The following is a 23,590-nucleotide window of genomic DNA, read 5'->3' on the forward strand; positions in this document are numbered from 1 at the left end:
ACACTACTATGCATCCACACACACACACACACATCCATTCACCCAGCCGACGACCCCCCCGGCCGGGATAGCGACACCATGCACGCACACTCGTCCATCTACCCACCCATCATCATCACCATCACCACCACTACCACGTACATATCTGCTCCCGCGACTGACTCCCACGCCTACGCCCGTCTTCACCACGACCCGCGGCGGCAGTGACAGGCTTGGGCGCGCGGCGTGCAATAACCCAAGAGGCCCAAATCCACTGCTGCCGCCCGCTAGCATCGCTGGTGGCCGTCGTGTGAACCAAATCTCCGCCAGCAACGGTACTACGCGTCTGGCGTCGCCTCCTCCCTCATCCCCCCGTGCGTGGTGCGGTGCTGTGACGTGCCCAGTCCTCGACGTGCAACGCGCACACGCACACACACGCTCACGCTCACGCACAATCGGGTGCGGTGCGGTGGCTTGCATCAAGCCCCGCTTAGCCCAGGGCACATGTGCAGACGCGACCACGGGCCTGCAGCAACAGGCCTGCCCAAAGCCCCACTGCGAATCCACCTCCCCAGTCGCAGACTCGAGGGCCTGGAATGGCAGCATGAGCCTGCACCTACAGCCCAGAGCTAAGATCATCCCGCGCCAAATGCGCCGGCAATTTCCGGCGGCCCACGCTCCCCGGTTGCCACGGCCGTTGCTCCATCCCATCCACGCTCATCTCGACCACATGGCTGTCCTGTACATACTACTCCTTCTAGCATAGCACTGCTGCTGCATCCTGCTGATACTGCTGCTGTCCTCGATTCCCCGGCCGGCCCGATGGCACGCGAGCACACCAACTGGCGGCATGGCGTCTGCACTCTGCGACTGCGGCTGCTAGAACCCTGCTACTGTAGTGCTACCATTCTCTTACTGCTCTTGGTCCTGCTTCCAAACTGCCACACGATGTATAATGCCGTCCGCGCACACGTCATGCTCGACTCGGCACCCTATGCTCCAGATCCCGGCACCCCACTAGCATCAATGCGTCTTCTCGCAGTACACTACTTGGAGCAATAGTACTGTGACGACGCTGACCATCCTGCAGTCCACGACGCCCATTGGACAGCATTTCCTTGTATTACTACGCTTCATGGTGGCTCTCAAAACTATCCTGCCAAGAATCAACACATCTCGCTGTCGTATCCATACCATACTAACAGGCCCAACAACTAAACTTTCGCATGCTTCAGCCCTGTTACATAATACCCATGATTACTGCACTATTCAGTCCACTCAAAAACATGCCGGCAATAACCTAATTTTGCACCACCTACAGTATACTGCACAATCGCGTCGTCATCCAAAAACCTTCCGACCGCCGGACGTGTGAGATTTAACCTAAACCCACACTACTATACATATGTACCATAAGCTGCGTCTGCAAATAACCTGCGACATGGCCGACCAAGAAAAATGTTGACAACCCTCTCGCGATCATCATGATGACGCTATGCTCCTCGCGTTCATCTCCGAATAAAAATCTGTATTCGACGGACTTGTCTCCGTTCGTATATCGCCAGATGCCTCTCTATCTTGCTTCCCCCACAGCCCGTGGGGAATCTACCCGCAACCCGACTTGCTTTTACGAGCTGCAAACTTGATCAACAGTGCATGCTAGCGCTATTCGCAATGCAGGTACTTACGGCTACACCCCAGCCTCATTCTACACCTCGCTATTGTAGTCCGTATCCGACCTCTACAACGTATGGCACTGGCCAGTCGCTCAATAATTGCCCCACTACCCTACTTGGCAGCCAATATGCCATTCAACGCCATGGCTTTGGATCGGCAGATACGCAGCAGCATGTCTTTACACACTCCACCCATCTAGGTAAAACAAATGACACTTAGTGTCACTTGATGTGTCCTTCCTAAACTACAGCCCAGATGCCTTATTGGCCTACTGACGCTTCTTGACACTGGTAGCACATGACTGTCAAGCATAGACTTGTGGCGTCAAGCACATTTCAAATGGTATGCTGGCGATCTTGCCACTCGACATAGCCTGGTTGATAATCAGGAACCAAAGTAGTATTATATCGTAGTACGCCACAAAAGAGGTTCAGTTTCCGTGTAGACAAAGATCGTCGTCGAAGCGCGCTGATCTCCTCTGGATATGGGGCTAGTGCAAGTGCCCCTATCTCTCTGAAGGGCTTTGATCGACCTACTTTTGAGACGGATGGCACAAAGTGGCAACCCACTCCCGCTCATCGTTTGACACCAACGACATTTTGCCATCATAAACCTCTTTCAATGAGCCAATAACCAGACAATTTGACCTCCTATCGCGAACTTATTGCGAACTCATCGTCCGGGTATCTCATTGGCCGAAGCTAGAGACCCGTAGCGCGACTGCTATGAAAGCTACCAGCCGCAGGCATGCGTTAGCTGCCGGCACTCGCATCGCCGACTTCATTGCCGATGGCTGCACAATTCGTGTGAACCAAGTTGTCGCTCTAAATTTATCGACATATTCTACTTACTTGCTGCCATCCGCCAATCAAATCAGCGTACATTTGAGTTTTTCGTGCTCGGCCCAGGATTTTTGCTAGAACCCAGACTCTTCGTCGGCCAACTTGCACTTCTGTAGGACCTCGATCTCCGTCGTATCACTGTGCATGCAAGGCCGACGACGACCCGAGGGCGCGGGCCGGATTGTGGGTCTTCCAATGAATGGATCCTACTCTACTCCGACGCAATATTACCGAGGCTTGGGCACTGACTTCTCCCTGCCCATGGTGACAGAGCGTCATGTGAACGACTTTGAATGCATGTTTGCGGCACAGGAAGGGCAGCACAGTCAGATATCTTTTCTCCGAGGAGTGTTCCATGTGCCCCAGCTCTTATGCGTTCAGTCGCATGACGAGGCGTTCATCCCCGAATCAGTGCTGATTGTAGAGTTTTCCTGTTACAGTGTCATGAAGAGTCTGTCATTGTACGACATACTTCAGACGCCTGTCTCAAAGACAAAAGGCTTTATGGGCAATACAGACTCCAGCAGTAACAAATCAATACTCTATATATGTATACGGCAAGAATTTCGGGTTTGAGGTATGTGTGCCATCCTCGCTGAGGTATCAAGTGGTAATCAAAGCCAAGGTGCTATTTTCGCAACATTCCACTGGCTCCATAGGCGACTAATTCAAGGGTCCAGACCAATTCCGATTCATTAACGCGCTCCAAGGGATCGTCCTAAGCGACTCTCAAGACGCTACTCATACTATGTATGTGCTTAGCATTCAACCTCTTCTCGCATCACTCAGGCTCTGTCCTACATCTCATCGAGCCTTCCGGCTTCCGCGTGCCGCCTTTCTTCCCTGCTACAACGATGGCGTTAAAGTCGATCTTCGGTTGCAATGCCCGCCTCTACACCGGCCCTGCTGAACATGGCTGATCTCCACCCCATATCTCGGAATAGCACCCGGCTCTGTCTACTTGAAACTATCTTGCCAATTGATACGAGAGCCATTGCTCTTCACCATGGATTCGGTGCAGTTAAGAGAGGCGAGTTTTTTTCCTCATGTTCCAGGTGTCTTGCTTTCGCATGATGCCAAATTTCATGCCACAATGTGCCTTTGCTGCGGCGTAGTTGTCAAAACCCCGCAGCCCTTTCACTGCGCATCTAGACATTTGCAAAGTAGAACTTGCATCACAGATCCACAATAGTATCAGCTATCGACTCAATACAAAGAATAGCTGATAGTAATTAACTATAAACGCCACAATCCAACAGAAAGCAATACGAACACTTTGGCACATGTCGTGTCACGGTGTACCTGCATACACCCATACATAGGTGCTGACAAGAGTCATTTGTAAAATGACGTCCTGTATTTTCGACTCGGCCAATATGTAACTTCCGGTCTCCGATGCCCCACCTCCAACCGACAAGAAGTTTGCACGATTTTGCCCATAATTCAGCAAGCGCAACAACAATATCAATCACAATAACAGCAAGTCCTGTCTACATGTCGTTTCTTAAATTAGCCATTCAGAGTCGTTTGTACGTACTCATGGCTCTGATGATTCCCTGCTTCCCATGACATCCGTTTACCAGGTCCACGTTTCACCATTCCCAATTGAGCCGGCAATGAGGATGCCCTCCGCCTCTCTGCCATTCGCGGAAAATCATTATCGCTGCCAACACCTTTCGAGTAGACGACGAAGCAACCTCAAATTTCGGAGCCTACCCACATGTTCGAACGCGGCATATGTAGCTGGTATCAGATCATTCTCAAGGCGTATGGGATCTGTCTCACATTCTTCCTTTTCCTGGACTAAACCTGCTCAAAATGGCAAGATAGCTGGACAACGTCGATGGCTGCTATTGCCACCCTGGTAGGTTATTGCAGATGGAGAAAGTGCAAGAGCATGGGATGGGGAGGCTAGATCCTGATCTGCGGTGGGGATTGCACTTTTGGTGTTGAAGCATTTCCTTTAGTTGAGCCGCTTGGGAGGAGAAAGAAATAGCACACTTTACCGCACGGTATCATGGGTAATTGGTTCAGACAAAAGCAAACTTACGATCTGCTGGGTAAACGGTCAAGGATTGATTTTTCTGGTCGTAGGTGCATGCATATCTTTTTTCTTTCGGAGCTTGGCCCTGCGCAGCAATCTGCTTTTGGAAAGAAGCAATACGTCGCAATGCCGGGCCGATAGTATGCAAGAACCACTGCAAAGGTACTTTCGACTCCACAGCATCACCTGAACGATTGACTTTGTTTTGTCCAGATCTCTCGATTCTTCGTCGCGTCCTGCCCAACGCGATGTAACTTTGATTGCACCATCCGTCAAGTTTCAGAAACGCAGTACAAAAGCAATCTTGAGTCCATCCGGCCCCACCATAGCACACTGCATTCCAAAGTTGAAGTCTTCTGTATCAATCATCCGAGTCGATTACAAAAAGTCAGTATGTAAAGGATATTGTATCATTTCTGCGGTATTACTCGTCTGCGGGTCTGGAATTGAGAATGCAGGGACAAGAAACTCATGACAATTGACCTCGTACACAGACTGCAGCAGTTGTCTTAGACATACCAGGACCTTCCCTGTTTGTCAGATTAGAGCTGTAACAACTCAATTACTGGTTAAGGAACCGTAACTACTTGCCGGATTAGCTACTGTACCTACCCACCATGGTACCTCGCCGACTTCCACACCACAGCCCTGCAGTGATCTTCCGCACAACATACTACAACCTTGACAACTATGCTCCTGCACTGAGTCACGACTCTTGTCTGTATCCCACGCATGTGTCCTACTCACGTTTAACTCAACTGCCGTGCAAATAGCTCTCTCTCTAGGGTATCCTAGTCGCGTGTTCTGTCCTTGACTCGAGACACACAGCTGCCCTCGCGATGGCAGCTTCTCGTTCTCAAACCCCAAATGGCAATATGCAACCAGTATAGCATCATAATGTATTTGTGCTTGCTATCTAGCGACTATGTCGCTTGCATCTTAAACTAGGTACCTATATTCCCCTCACTATATCCGAATCTGCAACCCTCATCGCTTAGGAAGGACAATGCCGCTGTCTTACCTATCTCGACTCATAATCCCGGCTTCCGCAAACCCGTACGACTCACTTACCCTCCTGCCATATGCAACGGGAAAGATGCGTATGTACTTGTCCTAGAAGATTCAGCGTCCCGCATTGTGAATCCTTCACATGACTTGACTACGCCGACATAGTAGCCTCACGTTCCTCATACCCGGCACATGCATACCACAAGAGGCAACAGAGGCGTAATAAAATGCACATACATGGTGGACCAATTAAAGATCCTCCCGAATATAAAATAAAATCAAGGCTGCTTCCGATACAAGCATGTGAGTTTTCAGTTCTTCCCTATGATCTTCCTTTCCACGTCCATGCGCCCAACTCGCAGTTGGGATAGCCGGGCATGACTACCACCCAACCAGAGAGAGCGGAACAGCGGGAGTGAGACGGGAAGAGAATGAGCGCTCTCGCCCGTTGCAAGTTACCGTACTTTTGCTACCGGTGGCCCCAACAAAGTTACCGTGTTGGATGCTTATTTAAACCTTGATCATCGACATCAGACCATGGACCATGGCCTTAGCCACGCGTCAGACGGGATCGCTGATGGACTTGCCGCTGTTTGCACAGTGGTCAAGGGTTCGCACATGGTAGCGAGTCAGTCTGCCTTTGATCTGACAAGGGATATGCTTGCTGAGTATGGGCCATTTACCTTGCTGGAAGCCGACCGTGCGATATATCGATAAGGATGGACTATCATGTTGGTTTGCTATCGCATATCACCAACGAGTAGGTAAGTAAGTGAGTGATAGAGTGAGTGGGCGGGTTCTTGAGTGGCTTGGTGACACGACACCAGGTATGTACCTACGACACTCAAACCACCAGTATCATGACTACTATTACTACTACCATCATACAAACATAATTCATCCTCCCACCTTGTATACCTATTTTGTACAAAACTTCCGTCATTTTTCCATCGTCCACGTCTATCATCACATCCCCCCACCTCCTGCTTCTTTCCTCAACGCGCGCGGCAGGATCAATCACAAACACACCGAAATATCGCCGATGGCGTCCCATTCACCCACATGGTATTGTTTTCGCTCGTTGGTTCCCACTCTGTACATTGATTGTCGGCTGGAAACTTTCTGGGATCAGCAGGCCTCCTTGTCCGCATCCGCATCCACATCCACGTGGATTTCTTCGCCCACTGGTCTCTCGCACCTCGCCTCGTCTCGCCTCGCATCCCCTAACCCTCCCCGAGCACTTTGGCCTCGTTACGACTCAACCGCCTTAGCCCTGCAACGCAGCTATAGGCAATACCACATATGAACTTTAATTCTTGTGCACACATGGTTCGAGAACCTTGCCGCGCCGGGCATGTACATGTCTGTGTATACAGACACACACACACACATATATATATGTGTGTGTGCGTAAAGTTTGCCATGCCATTGCTTGGCCTGTACTTGAGCGACTGTGCCTTCATTCCTCACTTTCCGTTACAATTCGAGACTGCAGTACAAGCACACATACACGCACGCATTTTCTCTCTATGTCTCACTAAGAAGAAAAGGGGTTAGATTATGGCTGCTCATGTTCTCAGCGCGGGAAGGTACGTAGAACAATGTTTGCACTATCGCCGCCACATCCGCCACATCCGCCACTGCAACGCCAAACTCGTGGAGATAAAGTCTATGTCATGGTATTTTTCTTCTTACCTATTTCACTTTGGATAGAATGGCAAACTCGACAATGCTGCGATGGACCATAATCGATGCTTGACCTGTTCATCCAGCTGAGATCGATTCCGTCATCGATGCCCTTCGTATCACTTATCTAGCTGACCACCGGATACATACATGCGAACTCAAAGCGACCATCGACGTATTAGTATTTTGCAACACACTTCCGCATCATATCAGGCGTAGGCGTTGACAAGAGAGTTCACGAGACACACACACACACAAGCAAAACAAACTTCGTCCACTCTGCCGGCAAGCCCGTCTGACTGTCTATATCATATGAAGATATAGGTTGAAACAGGATAAAGTGGTGTTGTAAGCTTATGTGAATGGCGAAAGCTCCCTCCCCAAAGGGCTGAAGACGACCAAAGTTAATAAAGTTAAATAGATTGTTAATATCTCTTCCTGTTCGAGGCGAGATATCATTGCCGTAGATTCGATATTACCAAGCGTTTATTTTTAAGAGAAATCCAGGGAAGGGAGATGTCAACGCCTCGCATCTCGTAAATGAATTGACTTTCAATAGTCTCCCTCAGAAAAAGAAAAGTAACAGTAGTGCACTATTTGGCGTTTGGTATGTTTATACGAACATTCCATCATACATGCACGGCACCTTCGTGTCACGCTCTTGGCAAACTCACAACCCTGCACCAACCCAACATGCATCTCCCACGCATCCACAACACAAGTCTTCAAGGCCGAAAAAAAACTAAACGAATTTTTTTAAAAAAAATCTAGACACACAAGAACCACAAGGATACATCACTCAAATTTGGGAATCCAACCTATTAACACGGAGCACAGAAACTCCATCTCTCGGCTCCAAATACCTAAAACTCACCCCCCTCCGAATTTACTATACTAGCGCTTGTAAGACCATGGATGCATGTGTGTCTCCAACATATCTACCTCGTCCTTCCTTCCCTAACCCCCATCATCCCTTCCCTCCCCTCCCAGAAGAATGACGCGAACACGAGGGAAGCACAACCGAACAAACGCTGATCCACGGGGGGGGGAAACCCCCCGAAACTGACCCGTATCCTTGTCCTGAGCATTCCGAGCTATCAACCTCGGAAGGGTTGAACAGGGGACGAGGGTGCGTTGCGCACAATCAAATCACCCATTCGAGCATGGTTATGATAATTTCTGTCCTGGGTTGGATACGTATGTTAGATGCTCTTTACTCTTTGCTCGCGTCAACCGCGTCCCCCCTCCCCTCCCCTCCCGTTGTCCGGTGCGAGGTCCGTCCGAATGATGGGGGGGTAAGGGGGGACGCTGCCTTTTGACCTTTAGAGGCTGAGCACGCACGTACACACGAAAAAGACCCACCTTTGTCGCCAACTGTCCCCGGTTCGGCGATATTTAACTTGCATGAGTCGCAGGATATTATGAACCTGTCTTGTCTGAGTATCAGGGTCCTTAATTGGGGAGGACATGCCATGTGGGTAATCGGGTGGGCGTTTTCAGCCGTTTTGACGGTGGTCCTCGGTCAGTGTTGTGCCCGCGTCGTGCTGTGGGTCTCGTCAGCGAACATGCTTGTGGGTGCCCGCTGCTGGGGGGCATTGACGTGCTGCGTGTCAGACGCGGGTCCCTTGGTAGGATGTTGGATAATAACACTTTGGTTGTGAGGGGTCCGTTGGCTATGAATTGAACGGGGCCGTTGGCCTCATTTTATTTATCTATTATTGCTATGAAGACTATGCTCGTTCCATGCTTTCCGCTCCGGCTTGTGTTACATACATTCAAGGGATTACGATGTTTCTCATGGAACAAGTTGCTTGGTCATACGATAGTTGTACGTATGTGCATCCAGCGTAGCTCTTTTTGGTGTGTGCGCCCAGTTTTTTTTTGCTGCAGATCATCAATGGCCGCGACTTCGTGCTCTGAATCCAGCCATTCGATCAAAGACATAGCGCCCCCTCATGTGACTTTTTCTGTTGTCTGAACCATCTCGTCTTCGTCGAGCTATTTACTATGCATCCTGTATGAATGCATTGTTGGGTGTTTGACATTCGGTCGCCTCGCCGATGTCGAAGGATTGATGTCAGATATCGGACGGAATCGCCGAAGATATTCGACCTTGATAACGCATCAACAGGCCCACGAGCGTTTGTGTAAACCGGTGCTCAGCATGGCGTTAGTCTGCTATTTGGCTCCTCAAGTATCTATTGACTCGGCCTTCATTGCATATCCATTTCGTCGTCATCATAGTCGGCCGCGCCCGAGTATCCATTCTCCAGCTCTTCTCGATCTCGGTCCTTGCGCTGTTGTTCCCGTGAAGCTGCGATTTTCCTGCTCCAGGTCAGCAAAATAGCAGTATCGAGACACAATAGTGTACAAACCTTAACCCATCAATCACTCCAGTAATGAATGATCTACCCTCTCCAACCTCCATACCCCCAACACCATTCATTTTGAAGCCACCTCCTGCATCTAGCACGTCCACTCCGCTTCTTAGTTTTGCCATGCGTACTTCCCTGAGTCCCCTTAATAGTTTTCGTACGTTGTCTGGGTCTTCAAAGTCATCTGAGGCTGTCTCCAATAACATCTCGCCTAGCTCGAGCCAGTGGTAAGGCAGAGCATCTGGTGCTCCATCTGCTGTCGAATTGGACAAGAAGGGCGGGGAGATAGGGAGGGTATTGTTCGAGGGTTGCGGAGGTAGTCGTGGAGGTGGGGAGAAGGTCTCTGCATGGTCTGTTTCGTGCTCGAGGATTGCGGTAAGAGAGTGGGTATTCAGCCATGGTGGAGGAAGGATATTTGCGCGTCGTTGACGTTTGAGCAACAGGGCGAGCCAGAGAGGCACATTGGCTCTATGGGGAGGATTCAAAGGTCGTATAGGTCCCTAGGGATCAATCAACACCATGGCACCATACGGGACGTAGTGGGAGAGAGTTGGTGGTGGGGTGTTGGAGGGGCATACGCACCCCAAGAAGCTCAAGACCCTCGAGTCTTTGGCGGGGTATGATGGTGACGAGCTCCATTTCACATAGAAATGCAATCTCTGGGGGCGTCAGCCCTGGCGGGAGAGGCAATGCCATGTTGCGACGCGTTGCCTTGCACTTTGAATTGTTGTCCAGGCTGAGTGAAGACGCGCCGCGGAAACTCGCCGTCTTGGGACTAGCTCGCTCAGGAACATCTCCATACCAATTGATCTCACCGATACTCTCACTTCCCTTTGTGACCTTCGTTTTCTTGCACCTTAAGCAGAGAGACCACCAATGGCTTCTTTACTTGAAGTGTGGTCCCTGCCGGGTGCTCTCATATTCATCGTTTGTCTTACTGTCAATTGGACCGAATATGTGTCAAGTCGAGTGCCAAAGCCTTACCTCGTGAGTCCGCATTCCGGTGTGACGACAGACTACTAATGATGCCAGGATGAGTTTTTTCATGTTCCGCAGGCCCAGAAATATTGCGAGGGAGACTACTCATGGGACCCAAAGATTACCACCCCACCAGGCCTGTACGATCAACTTGCGCAACCATCATGGGCAGATGAACTTACCATTGGCTTAGGTATCTAGTATCAAAACTCTTCAAACCTCTGTTAGGCTGCGAAACACGGCTCTTACGTATGCAAAATGCTGTTGCTCTGTGCGCTATTCTTCCGATGAGCTACCTCATCCTACGCATACTACGGGCTCGCAGCAATTCAGGTAGACCTTCCACTAAGGACTCGACTCTCTTTACCGATGTTCACTCTGCCGTCAACATTGCCCTCTTTCCTCCACTCTTCTTCTTCTCTGGACTTTACTACACCGATGTAATGTCTACTCTGGTCGTATTATTCGCATACACTACACACCTGGTCAGCCCACCATCATCTTTGAGCCCTTTGCTTGCCGTCGGTGTTCTTTCATCTGGAACCATCGCCCTACTCTTTCGACAAACAAATATTTTCTGGGTTGCTGTCTTTCCGGCAGGCCTTGCCGTTGTAAATGCTCTGAGGGCTGATGGGCCCTCAACTGCCTCGAAGTCCAACGACGTTACAGAGATTCTACGAGATAGTTGGGCTACAGGAAGGATTGTTGATCCTCTAGTGCAAGATGCTGAGATTCAAGGTTAGCAGACTTGCAGTCGTTTGAGCTATACGATAGCGGCTAACAATTGATAGATGTCATCATCTTTCTAGCATCCGTTATAGTCGCCGCTCTCAGCAAGCCTTTACTTGTAATCAAGGTTGCTGTACCATATGCAATTATTCTAGTCATCTTCGCAGGCTTCGTTGTTTGGAACGGCAGTGTTGTTTTAGGTAAGTTCTCAATACACGCCGGATTTAAATAAAGCTCACATTAGTAGGCGATAAATCCGCACATACAGCCACGATAAACATGCCGCAAATGCTGTACATCTGGCCATACTTTGCGTTCTTCTCTATCCCACTTTTGATAGGACCGTTTCTTGGGCTCGTCGTCCCAGTGCTGCCAAAGCAGGTCCAGACTACTTGTGACAAGGTCTTGGACACTTCTACATATAGACTCCCGTCTCTCACCGCATCCATCATGTTTGTTACCTGGGCTTTACTCGCAGTCCACTTCAACACTATCATTCATCCGTATACCTTGGCCGACAACCGACACTACGTATTTTATGTGTTCAAAATCCTCCGGCTATACCCTGCATTGAGATATAGCGCAGTGCCGATCTACTTCATCTGCGCATGGTCCATCATCAGTGCTCTCGCGACACCGAGAAGAACTATCCGTGCAGGCAGTGAAGGCACGTTAAAGGACAAAGGCAAAGCTGGTTCTCCCCCAATCTCGGCAGATGATCAATCTTGTCGCGTCAGCTTTGTTGTCATATGGCTAGCTGCAACTACCTTGTCCGTAGTCACAGCACCGCTAGTTGAGCCACGATACTTTATCATTCCCTGGGCCATCTGGCGGTTGCATGTTGCACATCACACAACCCCAAACACTGAGGCATCACCCTCATCATCGACTTGGAAATCGGTACTCGATGTACGCATGGTTTTGGAAACTATCTGGCTGCTTGCCATCAACTTGGCCGTATTGTACGTCTTCCTGAACTGGACATTTACGTGGCCTAACGAGCCTGGCAATTTGCAGCGCTTCATCTGGTAGATTTGGTACATGTTATCGTATCAAGCGCTTGTTGTTACGGGGACAACAGAATGCATTAGGTAGAACTTTTACATGTAGTTCTTTATTACCGTATTTTGGTTGTGTATTATCGAACATCTTGGTTGCTCAGTATTCGGTCCCGATCAAGACCATACTTGCTTACACGAGCGACACGTTGGGGTACTAGAGAAATGCATATTTTGCGACGGGTCAACTTGAAGTAATGAATGAACGAATATTTGAGACATAAAAATACGATCCGCCATATGCACCTAGAGATATGACAAAGTACACTCGCACTGATGCATATTAATACAAAAATCCACAACAATAACTCAGACTCCATGTGAACAACCAAAAGAAACGCCCATCTCTTTTTTTTTTGGTCCAAACTCCCTTCGTCTCCGACAAATCTTACAGAACAGTGCATGGCCCAACGAACCGATCATGTTTTTCCTCATTCTCTGACGAGCCATTCATTTTCTGGCACGATATTCTCGGTGCACCCGCAGACTTCCGCCCAAGATGGCGTATATCTTCGATGCTTTAGTTACAGCACTCTAGTGCTTGCTGTTCTCATCCCCTCCCATGGTCAACCTCAGGACAAAGTTGACAATGACAGCAGCGAACAGAGCGATGGTGAGGATGGTGGGACCCAGCCTGTCATCGAAGCCGCCCTGGCCCCTCATCCTTATGCTCCTCGCGCGCCAGTGGAAGGTAAAGAGGGCGTAAATCATGGCCATCATGGCAACAAGGGTGAAGAGGGCGGCGGATATTTTTCCAATCTTGTCGCCAAAGTTAAGGAGGCCGATTGCGAGGCCGCCGAGGATGACGGTGAAGTTGAGCCATGAGAGGAAGGTACGCTCGTTGGCGAAGAAGACCTTGGGCTCGACACGGGTGGGGAGCGCGATGCGCTTGCCTAGGGGAAGATGGTTAGAGAAGCGCTATGGGTCAAAAGCCCGTTGGCGAGGACGCGAGCTTACCCGGCGCGGTCTGGAGGAGTGGTTGGGTAGACATGACGAAAGTGGATGATGTAGTGCGCTACTGGTATATCGCAACAGAGAGCTGCTCGAGGGTTTCGTGTACGCGGTCTGGGTGTCAATGGGCGGGTGTTGCACAAAGCAAAGGTCTGCGCAGCTCGAGCAGTTTCAGTCGAGAAGAAGAGAGAGGCGAGCAGAGTGGAAACGTGCGTCAGAAAGCATCAGAGCTTGTCTTTCGTTGCGGGTCGCGATGAACCCAGTAACAGACCCATGCCTCGAAGCAAAGCACGGCACTGCAGCCAATGGCGAGCCAGCATGTGCCCATGTGATAGCGACAGAATGCGCGTTGCTGATTGGCTAGCGCTGTCGGTATCGGGGCACAGCTGGGGCGGTGCGGCAGCTGCAAGGGCAGGCCGCAAGAAAGCAACCACGTCGGCATACGGGCACTGACCTCGACGCTAGCTCTGCCAAACACGTAAACACTCACTTATCGCAGCCTCATCACGCACCACTCTGCTATAGCCTCAGGCCCTGCCAATTCTGCCCTTCTGCGCATCCCCTACTTGCATTTCTACCAACAACATCACCATCACCACCATGGCTGTCAGTATTCCCTGGTACAAGAACAGAGCATGGAGCAGCATGCTAACAGACTGACACAGTCTCATTCACCGCTCCCCACCGATGACCTCCAGCAGATTGCCAAAACAGTAAGCACTGTCTCAAAACTTGCCATCTTAGGCATCTCAGACATCACCGGCTAACAATGGCAACTAGGCCTGTGAACAAGCTGTTGGAGCCGCAACATCATACGACCACACCAAAGTAGGAGACTGGAACAGCGAGATTATTGTAGGTCCATCCTCAAACAATGCAACCCTCGATACACAATGGCTAACTCACATGCCTCTTCAGCAATACATTCTCAAGACCCTCATCAGCAAAACCACGCCCACCGCAGACTCGTCAAACCCAGACGCTCCTTCGCAACCCGCCTACAAGTACATTGCCAACAGCACAGTGATCCAACACCACGGCAACTCGCCCGCAGAGATTGAGAAGCAGGGCCGCCGTGGCATGCACAGTGCTGTTGGTGCCTTCTGGAACAACGAGAAGGACGGAACATACACGTACAAGTGGGAGGCTGCCGACAGCAAGGGAATGGACATTGTCATCACCATTACCTGGATTGCCATCTAGAAAGCAACCCTTAGAAAGCGTCATGGCAGGAATCGGTGGGCGAGGTTGCATTTTCCCAGCGGAAGATGAACTTTGCTGGAGTCACCGGCTGTCGCAAAAAACAGGGGGTGGATGAAGTTGCTGGCTGGCTGCCTGACTTGGATACGCTGTCCGAGTGCTGTTTCCTTCTACTTCTGCTTTTCTTCATGGCTAGTGGCGTTGAAAAGCTCAAGGCAGCGAAATTGATACCTATTACCTTTTGATTGTCCGTGCCTTTATAGTGAACAGTCCGTGGCTCTACCTCGTGCTGCACAGTCCAATAACAGACCCTCTCGTACCGACCCCCTCGTACCGTACCGTGTCGTGTTGTGTCATACCGTGCGTGTTCAAGTGGAGCCCAGCGGGCACCTGCATGAATGACGTGCGTCGAGTGTTTGAACATGGTATGTATTTGTGTGTAAATAGTCATCTTCTCGTTCCTTCGTCCGCATCAACATCATCATGGCCACATGCATCCCGCACCCAAAATCCATCATCCCCACCCATCCCAGCCTATGGAAGTGCAGTGCAACCCATACACATACACAATAACATCAGCTACCCAGGCACAATCAAAGAGGTATATCAAAGCACTCACGTGCCAAACAGGATCAATGACAAGAGAAACAAAAAAAAGCAATCACAACCAACTAGGTATCATCGAATAGTTTAGACCTCCGCCTTTGGGCTCTTGGCTTGTGTTCCCACGCCGTCTGTGTGCGCAGAGCTACTCCGTCCGCTTGCCGCCTGCTCCCGCTTGTTCATGAGCGCCTTGATCTCTTCCGTTGTGCTCTTGCCACCGCTCTTCTCCGTAATAAGGCTCTTCAACCACGCATTCTCCGTCTGCAGCTGCTCGATCGTGGCTTCGAGCTTGGCCACCTTCTCCTGTGCCTCCTTCTGCGACTGCTCGAGAGCCTGCTCACGCTGCTTCTTCTTGATGCGGAAGCGGGCGCTTGCAGCTGTGTTGCGGCGACGCTTGTCTTCTTCTGCGGCGATGCGAGCGTTCTCGTCGAGCGAATGTGGAATCACGGGCGGGACATTATCGAGTTTGCGCTTCTTGGATGCTTGATCGTAGCCTGGTGTAATTGGTGACAGTGACGAGTTGGGTGAGGCGAAGTCTGGGGCCAGCGGGTAGTGGTTGGGCTGACCGTGTGCCAGCGGCAGGGCTGGATCAAAGGCAGCATTGGTAGGGAAGCTGTTGAAGTCGGTGAAGGGGAAGTCGCCTACAAGCAGATCGAGGTCAGTCATGGCTCAACAAGACAGACCACAAGGTGGCGTGTGGAGGGCGCAAGGTAAATCATCCGTCTCACGCAGCCCAGGCAGTGTTGCGTGCTTGAGATCATGCTTAGCAGCAGGGCTGCATAGAGACGCCGTCCGCTGACTGGTTAATTTGCATAGTGTGGGGGTAACAATGCAGGCAACACAGCATGGCGGGGTTGGGGTCGGCTTGTGTCTCTGTAGCCTGCCATTGGACGGCGTGTTGCAGACCAATATATGGCAGCTGCAGCGACCCTTCCTCGACGAAGGTCCAGCCCATTGCGACAGAAAATGACAAGGTGAACAATAGCAACAAGACACACTTACCGTTCAAGTTGAAATCCATGTTTGCGCTCGTGGCGGGCTGGAATCCCTCGGGACTCTTCAACGGCTGTGATGGCTGGTTGTCGAAATTGATATCGAAGTTGCCTGCGTTTCCGAAGTCGACGCTGGCGTGGCGGGCGTTGCTGACGTCAAAGAAGTCGGCGTTGAGGAAGTCAGAGAAGTCCTCCACTGGCGCTGGATCGGCGAGCAGGTCCTGCTGGGGCGATGGCTGGTTGAGCGTCGCGATGTACTGGGACACGTTGGGCCCTCGCTGCCCCTTGTAGGATGACATGAGCGTTTTGTGGTGTTTCCAGTCGAAATAAAGATGGGGAGGATGAAGTTGGTAGAGTCTATGATCGGTGCAACTAGGGGTGGGCTTCGGAGGGGGTTTTCGACGGCCAAACCCGTGTTGAGGGATAGCGGGTCCGATTGCGCTTTTGGCTCCGCTTTGTGCGAAATTGGGCGGCCTTGGGATGGTGTTCTTTGCAGTGACCCGCTGGTTCTCGATGGATGCAAGAGTTTCCACAAGAAACTCCGAGAGTTGCGCAAAATGAAAAGAGAGGGCTGTGTATGTGAGAGAGTAGTGGTGACGTTTGACGATTGCCGAAATACGCAGGGCGTTAGAGAACCTCCACACCCCCCGCGGAGCAATTCCTAGTTACTGTGTTCGGCGGTTGGAAAAATGGGCGCAGCCGGAGTATGGCCGAGAGAACCTCCCCACGTGCAGGTTGGAGCACCACACCTCGGAATTAATCGCGACGTTCGTATATCCAAGCCTAAAAGACACATGTATGCGACGGAGGAACTCTCTCTTTTCACGCTTTGCGAGGTCATGTCATATTCTCAAACCAACAGGCTTATGCTGCCCTTTGCGCCCTTTCGTTGACTTTTGGATTACTCAGAGCTGTTAGTTTGTAATCAACGACCATCACGCTAACCGCCTACTGATCAGGCGGCCACTCGGTTCCGCCCGATTTCTCTCCATCGATTCACGGCGGTGATCCATCGGCAGATTCACATGCAGCAGCGGCATCACCCTGGACCCTTGCACACATTGCAAAAGTGGTAAAAAAAAAGGGTAGAAATGATCACTTATACGCCCGCCACACCGAAGAACTACCGGATAAGTGACAAAGTTTGAGCACATTATTTAGGAGCATGTACTACACCTACATATCGTAGGGGAGTCAAGATGATGGGACTCTTCGAATTGCACATGTCCATAGCAATACTCGCGGTCTGGATCGGGTCATTATGACGGCTAGGTAATGCGTTAGGCTTGTTTTCACTCACGCTTCTGGAAAGTAACCCATTGTTCTGCAGTAGTAAAACGTATTGGTCAGCTTGGAGCTGATGCGGGGCTAACGTCGTATATACATACTGCTTTTGTAGTAGTACGTTGCGTGTTAGTACAAAGCGCTTGCCACACGGCTGTTACGCTACATGATTATCTAAAATCAGCAAGGTACAAATTTTGGCAAAAGCGCTTGAACCCCAGCAGCGTTTCAAATTTACAGTACGTAGTAGCAAAGAGATGATAGAGTGAGTACGTAGTTTGATTATTCTGGTTGTGGTCAAAACCACATACTTGAGAGCTGCTTTATACGCTTCATAATGTGTTCTTGCAGCATGGGGGCGTATGCAGATAATCAAAATGTATGTTTGCATCTCAGCTCGGACCTTCAAACAATTACAGACACTTGTTCTCTTCAAAGTGCGTTGGTGTAAGTATGGCACTACTTGTGTACGTTCTTACACACAACCGAAGACGTCACGTGGCAACAGGGTTAACGCGTCTGACCGCCTGAGCGCGACTCCCTCCCTGGATATTATCGATAAACGCTTCTACCATCAACAACAATCCTGACCCCTCCCATGCCGACGAGAAAAGCACATATGCAATGGCTGCCGCCCCGGACTACAAGAATATCCCGCATTCGCACCGTCTACCCGTAAATCACCGCGAAGTCCAGCGCACCTTCACCAAGCTCTCCCGCCAATCGCTCATATCGCTCGCACTACAATGGCTCAGTAAAAAGAACCGTGACTTTTGCCAGCCTTTTCTTCTGGACGATCGGGCAGAAGAAGATGAAGAGGAGATATATGAGCCGGCGCAAAGCTATGAGGTGCTCCAGGAGATCTACAAGCAGCTGGCTGCACGCAAAGGTGGCAGGAGAGAGGTCCTGGATCGCATACTCGAGGGAGATTGGAGACACGGTATATCCATGTACCAACTGGCCACAGCAGAGATACAGTACCTGCTCGACCACCCCAATGCCCTGCGCTGGACAGCGAAGCGCCTCACAAAGATACCGAATGCGCGATCGCCAGTGACAGACATGGAGGTCACAAACGACTCTGACCACCTTCCCCGGTTCCAAGCGCAAACTTTCATGTCGAATCTCGCGAGAGAACTAATTCCGCTAATGAAAGCCCACTACCTTATCACACGGATAAAGACGTCGCCCATGACAATACTTCGGGTCTATATACACGATTCTCCGTATAGCAACGAGGCATCGCTGGCTGTTGAATCTAGTAATACCGACCATGCCAAAGCCGTCTTCTTCGTCTGGCCTAATGGCTCACCTTTTGTATACTCGTCACTGGCAACACTTACTGGCCAGGTCGTTGGTGACGATGGGCGGCATCTTAGAGAGATTGTACAGCAGGCAATACCCAAAGCCTTTTCAAGACCTTCGGCGCGCTACCAATTAACCGGCACCAATTTCACAACCAAGTCGCTCGACGCACTATTGACATATCGTGGGCCTGGTAAAAGCAATGCTGCAGCAGGTGGTTGGAGCATCTTTCAGGATCATAGTTTTAGTCAAAATGCTCTAGACTTTATCACTACGCAAAAAGGTGACAAGCAAGACAAGTCTTCAGGTGACAAGGCCAATGCGGATAAGGCCGTCCCAGGAAGACCCAAAAGACCATTGGACGAGAAGGAGCCTCCAGAGTCCAAGCGGCGGAAAGAAGTGGCTGCTGGCCGGTTTGGTACCTCTGCCCAACCAGACGATGGGCAAGGTCTTGAACGAGTCGAAGTTCGGATTGACGACCCGTTCCCAGCTATTTCAAAGAATGACGGCAGTGCACAGGTTGACAACGAAACACCCAATCGCAGAGTTCAGGTAGCAAATCGCACACGGCGTGGTCGTCCTTCGCTCCTTGAGAGAACCGAAGAAGACCTAGAGGAGATTGGGAATGAGGAAGGATGGGTACCCAATGTGCGGATTACGTTTCAAGGCACCCATGTCTTTGCCGGCATGAGGCAATTAGTCGAAGAAGGCATTGTAGACGGCGAGAAGATGCCGGGCTGGATGACTGGTGAGGCAGGCATCACAATAGGGTCAGTCAAAGATGGTCGGATACGAAGTAAGGATGGTGTCCCGGGTGTTTGATTGAGTCGTAAAAAGTTCAATGCGCGGCGCTCAAAGGTGTTTTGATATCGGTATACCCATCCGGCTTTTTGCTTTCTCCCTATGTAGAGACCAACGCAGCGATGTTTTTTTTGATAGCTATCTACCCACAAGGCATCGGCCGTCTCCACTATATCTCCCTCCACCCTAAGCTTGGATCATCTAGACTTTTCTTCAGGGTGCCCACAATGTGCAAATGAGCCTCATGTGGCTTTGCACATCCGACCCCGAGCCTCTTGTTTCCCGCATTCAAGCCACGTCATTCAGACCCGCTGAGTGTATCTTGGCGTATACACTCACAAGCCACAGCTAGTCCTGTTGGCGGTCTAGCCGGCAAACACGGAAGGCGCAAAAGTTTGTAGGATACGCGCGTAGACGCAAAAGGGCGGGTTGATGTCATTGCTGCAGTTGACGCCTCGCGGCCTTGCATCCCTCAGGCCCGTTCGCTGCCCCGGATTGGGTGTGGCGTACTTGTGGCTGGTGCACGGGCTATCGTCCCGAGCAAGGATTGTGCTGCCGGTTTGCCGGTTTGACCCAGTGAGGCAGATTTGCAGTATCTCATTGCACACTGAGGGCGAAAACATGGTCATGTGGTCTCGTGTTGCGGTCTACCCGACCTGATCAAATTGTTTGCAGCTGCGTCTGCGGAACCCGTGGGCAGGGGTTGAAGTGGATTGTGGGTGCGGGATACCGCGTGTGGTTGGATTAGACAAGGAGGAATGAACGGTTACATGTAAGTCATGTACGTTGTGTGGAAACCCGGTGAGCTAAGTCCTTTCTTTGCTTGCATTTCCCCACCCCAAGACGCTTGGATGCGGTAGGGTTTGTGCTTCTTGCGTACGATGAAGGACGATACTGCAGCTTGGCGGATGGGGATGGATGGAGCATATATAGCTTGAGTGATGCCCTGATATCAGGAGATTTCTTTCCGAGTAAATTATCTTACACATCATCTATGCTATACTATCTAACTACTAGCATCTACTCTACTTCATCATCATCATCATCATCATCATCATCAGAAGTAGAAGAATACTACGTACCTTCTCGAGACAACCACCACGACTACTACTGTGACACCAATCAACCACACTCCCACATCCCCCAAGTCCACACCGCAACCACCTTTTCCACAAAATCTCCAACATACCTGCCGATGACAGACTCCTCGCACCACCAACCCATCGACGCGCGAGCCCTGCACTCCCGCCTCGCTGTCATCGCAAACACCAACAACACCTCAAGCATCGAACATGGAGCAACCCAGGGACGTCCCCGACCCTCCATCGATAGCACTAACACGCGCCCTTTTACCAAATCCTCGACAATCTCCACCTTTGACTCGCACACTTCGAGCACCTCGTCGCGCCTGTACGCCTCACCCAGCAGCAGACTGCACCCGGAAAGCGTGGGCATCGCCCCTGGCGACTTCAGCAAGCCGCGGGTCCCCAAGCGGAGTCGCAGACACACCATGGAGAGCGGTACCAGCAGCAGTAGTAGCAGCGGAAGGAAGGAAAGAGAGGAGCCGGCGCAGTTCAAGTACTATGGGCGCCATGGGAATCAGTGGCTTTTCAATGATTTTAGCGTTACGGGTGCGGTGGCCAAGGGGTTTAGGAGGGTGTTTGGGGGGCACAAGGGCGAGAGGGATTGGTATGAGGATAGGGAGAGGTAGAGGGGGCGAGTTAGACAAGGGAAAGGGACTATGTAGAGAGCGGGGAGAATGGAGTATAAACAACAATGCTTCTTTTGCACTTGCAGTGATGTTGACGGCTTGCGCTGAGTGATGTGTTGAACTGAATGATTGATTGCCGTTTCTCAGGGATTTTAACCGGAAAAATCCAAAGACAGGTGGGCGAAACGATTAGGATGAAGATTGTTGTCAAGTCAGAGATATCATTATGCTTTTTTTTGCATATATAAGTCCGTATATGTCTACAGTAGAGACATGTTCATGCTGGGATGTGTGTGTCATGCTCACATGCAAAACCGCCCATGTTGCGCCGCACTATGTATTGCCATGTCAGAAAGATTTGCCCAAGAAAACCCAACGCCGCGCTCGTTAAAAGAAAAAATAAAAGAACCCCAATGTTTTGGGGGTCCAAATTACTGGTCATCAATGACCCAGTTGAAAAAATGGCTATGATCTACGCCTGGTCTTTTCTTTTCGGTGACAATATCCTTGTCCGTGTATCTATTTGTATGATAGTAATGTTGGTAGGAGAATGGTCGTCCACAATAATGGTTGAGTAGAGAAGAGGATTTTATCCACGCTTCCAAAACTCATATTTCTTCTTTGGTGCTTTTTCGGTTACCGGAGCAGCGTCCATCTGATAAGCCTCTTCGTTACCTCTCTTCTTGCCCTTCTTGACGTCTCGTCTTGACGCGCAACAGCAGCAAAGCCCCGTCTGCACAAGCCATGCGAAAATCGCAAAGGCGCTGGCCACCCACATGAAGGCGAATAGCGTTGTCCCAATATCCGCCCCAATGTTGAGCTCTGACACGCCAGTGATAGTGTTGTGAAAGATGACAAACATGACGGTAGCGATGACCGACGCGACGGTGACGAAAAGGGCGTTGAGGAAGGCGAGAATGGCGACAGGGAGGGTGAGCCAGCGTGTGTAGACGGAGATGGGCATGACGAAGATGAGGACGAAAGAGAGGACAGTGGCGGTAAGGAAGAGACCAAACATCCAGTTGGAGACGAGGTGGATCAGGTCCAAGATGTCGTTGATGTTTGCAGGAAGGTTGACTAGTGAACATGGTTAGTTCGCAGCCGGACTCGCAACGATGTAGGCCAACTTACTCGACGCTCCCGCAAGCAGCTCATTACGCAGAATCTCGACGGGGTTGAACCAATACAGGGTTGTCGGCTTGCTGCAAAAGGTCACGCCCTGGCCCTTGTACCCCGAGCAGAAGCCCCATAATCCGACTTGGTAGAAATCATGAAGACCCAGCGTTTGGGCGATAGTGTTGATGAGGGCGAAATTGGGCACGCTAGCGGGTACGATTTTACTCAGATCGAGTCGAATAAAGTACCAATTTCTGATAACGGGCTTGTTGCGTACGCCGGCGATATTGACGAGGACCAGGAAGATGAAGGTGAGGAAGAGGAAAAAGGAGGTTGCCAGCGCCCATCTTTTGCGACGGCGGGTTGCGAGCTTGATTTGCTCTTTGCTAAGTTCGGGGACAGGCGTGGCCGTTGTATTCTCCGACGCGCGGTTGCGAGAGAAGAATGGCATGGCGATGGAAGGGTGCAGCAGGTGTGGCGGACGGGTGTGGCGCGTGTAGTGTGAGAGTGGTTGATTGCAAGAGGGAGAACCAGAAGCACGACGAAACAATGCAAACTCAAACGATGAGAATGGGAAGATATGGTGAAACGAAGCGGTCAAGTATAGCGAAGCCCAATAAGAAGGCCCAAGAGAAAACAGGCCAGGACCAGACACAACCTCATACGCGCGTGCTGCAGCAGCACTGGCGAGTTTTATGGACCCTTTCCGAAGATCTTAAGCCATGACGTACAAGGCGCCAAAAACAGAACTAGACGCAGGCGCGAGCCACACAGGCGTCATGGTTGGGGGCTCGACAAGAGAATGGATGCACTGGTCTCGACACGACACGACGTCCAGCTGAAGCACCGGCGTCGACACCGGTTTAGCACTGTCGTGGCCTTCCCCGGCCGCGTATGCAAGTACTGTGTACACGCGGCTGGCTCCTCCGGTTGCCCTGGTATTGGCCCCGAGTAACATATACGTACATACATACATATATATATACGAGCAAACAATAAAACAAAGGCGGCTCTTTTGTGGCTGTGTCTGCAGCCACACGCAAAACAGGATGCAGTGCAAATAGAGTCTGCAGGTGGCCTGTAAAACTGGCACTGGCGCAGAGCCGCGTTGATCGTCAGCCTCGTCAAGGCCGCGGAGAGTGACACAACAGGGGCCAGAAACGCTGCCGACCTTGGCCCTCCACAGCCCAGCATGGCATCCACTCAACCAAAAAACACAATACATCACCCACATCATTGTCGTGTACTCTC

The 23,590-nt window shown here is 50.8% G+C and overlaps 9 protein-coding genes across 9 annotated transcripts; 5 read left to right on the forward strand and 4 right to left on the reverse strand.

Annotated features, from left to right (window-relative positions):
- Positions 1 to 8,832: 8,832 nt before the first annotated feature.
- COCSADRAFT_249492 (uncharacterized protein) lies at positions 8,833 to 9,331 on the forward strand. The gene has a single exon (XM_007706172.1). It carries the CDS (start codon positions 8,960 to 8,962, stop codon positions 9,212 to 9,214), a length of 255 nt encoding a protein of 84 aa, XP_007704362.1. The 5' UTR covers positions 8,833 to 8,959; the 3' UTR covers positions 9,215 to 9,331.
- Positions 9,332 to 9,449: 118 nt separating this feature from the next.
- On the reverse strand, positions 9,450 to 10,307 carry COCSADRAFT_164297 (uncharacterized protein; the record flags this gene model as incomplete). The annotated part of the gene is made up of 3 exons (XM_007706173.1): positions 9,450 to 9,561; positions 9,612 to 10,111; positions 10,194 to 10,307. The coding sequence occupies 3 exons, from the start codon at positions 10,305 to 10,307 to the stop codon at positions 9,450 to 9,452; spliced, it is 726 nt and encodes a 241-aa protein (XP_007704363.1).
- Positions 10,308 to 10,487: 180 nt separating this feature from the next.
- Positions 10,488 to 12,350, forward strand: COCSADRAFT_175256 (glycosyltransferase family 59 protein; the record flags this gene model as incomplete). The annotated part of the gene is made up of 5 exons (XM_007706174.1): positions 10,488 to 10,598; positions 10,644 to 10,729; positions 10,783 to 11,327; positions 11,381 to 11,518; positions 11,566 to 12,350. 5 exons carry the CDS (start codon positions 10,488 to 10,490, stop codon positions 12,348 to 12,350), a joined length of 1,665 nt encoding a protein of 554 aa, XP_007704364.1.
- Positions 12,351 to 12,910: 560 nt separating this feature from the next.
- COCSADRAFT_175257 (uncharacterized protein) lies at positions 12,911 to 13,367 on the reverse strand (the record flags this gene model as incomplete). The annotated part of the gene is made up of 2 exons (XM_007706175.1): positions 12,911 to 13,269; positions 13,334 to 13,367. The coding sequence occupies 2 exons, from the start codon at positions 13,365 to 13,367 to the stop codon at positions 12,911 to 12,913; spliced, it is 393 nt and encodes a 130-aa protein (XP_007704365.1).
- Positions 13,368 to 13,766: 399 nt separating this feature from the next.
- COCSADRAFT_40596 (uncharacterized protein) lies at positions 13,767 to 14,618 on the forward strand. The gene is made up of 4 exons (XM_007705940.1): positions 13,767 to 13,933; positions 13,993 to 14,040; positions 14,108 to 14,182; positions 14,246 to 14,618. Exons 1-4 carry the CDS (start codon positions 13,928 to 13,930, stop codon positions 14,528 to 14,530), a joined length of 414 nt encoding a protein of 137 aa, XP_007704130.1. The 5' UTR covers positions 13,767 to 13,927; the 3' UTR covers positions 14,531 to 14,618.
- A 599-nt stretch (positions 14,619 to 15,217) lies between these two features.
- Positions 15,218 to 16,421, reverse strand: COCSADRAFT_100235 (uncharacterized protein; the record flags this gene model as incomplete). The annotated part of the gene is made up of 2 exons (XM_007706176.1): positions 15,218 to 15,798; positions 16,133 to 16,421. The coding sequence occupies 2 exons, from the start codon at positions 16,419 to 16,421 to the stop codon at positions 15,218 to 15,220; spliced, it is 870 nt and encodes a 289-aa protein (XP_007704366.1).
- A 1,395-nt stretch (positions 16,422 to 17,816) lies between these two features.
- On the forward strand, positions 17,817 to 19,684 carry COCSADRAFT_40600 (uncharacterized protein). The gene has a single exon (XM_007705941.1). It carries the CDS (start codon positions 18,031 to 18,033, stop codon positions 19,531 to 19,533), a length of 1,503 nt encoding a protein of 500 aa, XP_007704131.1. The 5' UTR covers positions 17,817 to 18,030; the 3' UTR covers positions 19,534 to 19,684.
- A 517-nt stretch (positions 19,685 to 20,201) lies between these two features.
- On the forward strand, positions 20,202 to 21,289 carry COCSADRAFT_40601 (uncharacterized protein). The gene has a single exon (XM_007705942.1). It carries the CDS (start codon positions 20,507 to 20,509, stop codon positions 21,221 to 21,223), a length of 717 nt encoding a protein of 238 aa, XP_007704132.1. The 5' UTR covers positions 20,202 to 20,506; the 3' UTR covers positions 21,224 to 21,289.
- A 137-nt stretch (positions 21,290 to 21,426) lies between these two features.
- COCSADRAFT_40602 (uncharacterized protein) lies at positions 21,427 to 23,154 on the reverse strand. Its single transcript, XM_007705943.1, has 2 exons — positions 22,355 to 23,154; positions 21,427 to 22,300 (listed from the first exon to the last, which is right to left on the reverse strand). The coding sequence occupies exons 1-2, from the start codon at positions 22,788 to 22,790 to the stop codon at positions 21,813 to 21,815; spliced, it is 924 nt and encodes a 307-aa protein (XP_007704133.1). The 5' UTR covers positions 22,791 to 23,154; the 3' UTR covers positions 21,427 to 21,812.
- Between the last annotated feature and the right edge of the window lie 436 nt (positions 23,155 to 23,590).

Source organism: Bipolaris sorokiniana (assembly GCF_000338995.1).
Source record: "Bipolaris sorokiniana ND90Pr unplaced genomic scaffold COCSAscaffold_15, whole genome shotgun sequence".
Taxonomy (NCBI): Eukaryota; Fungi; Ascomycota; class Dothideomycetes; order Pleosporales; family Pleosporaceae; genus Bipolaris; species Bipolaris sorokiniana.

Coding starts and splice junctions, on each gene's coding strand:
- COCSADRAFT_40602 (XM_007705943.1), bottom strand. CDS start 22,790: ATGCCATTCTTCTCTCGCAACCGCGCGTCGGAGAATACAACGGCCACG. Junction 22,301..22,354: donor GCTGCTTGCGGGAGCGTCGA/GTAAGTTGGCCT, acceptor CATGTTCACTAG/TCAACCTTCCTGCAAACATC.
- COCSADRAFT_40600 (XM_007705941.1), top strand. CDS start 18,031: ATGGCTGCCGCCCCGGACTACAAGAATATCCCGCATTCGCACCGTCTA.
- COCSADRAFT_40601 (XM_007705942.1), top strand. CDS start 20,507: ATGCTATACTATCTAACTACTAGCATCTACTCTACTTCATCATCATCA.
- COCSADRAFT_249492 (XM_007706172.1), top strand. CDS start 8,960: ATGAAGACTATGCTCGTTCCATGCTTTCCGCTCCGGCTTGTGTTACAT.
- COCSADRAFT_40596 (XM_007705940.1), top strand. Junction 14,041..14,107: donor TCCAGCAGATTGCCAAAACA/GTAAGCACTGTC, acceptor AATGGCAACTAG/GCCTGTGAACAAGCTGTTGG. Junction 14,183..14,245: donor ACTGGAACAGCGAGATTATT/GTAGGTCCATCC, acceptor ATGCCTCTTCAG/CAATACATTCTCAAGACCCT.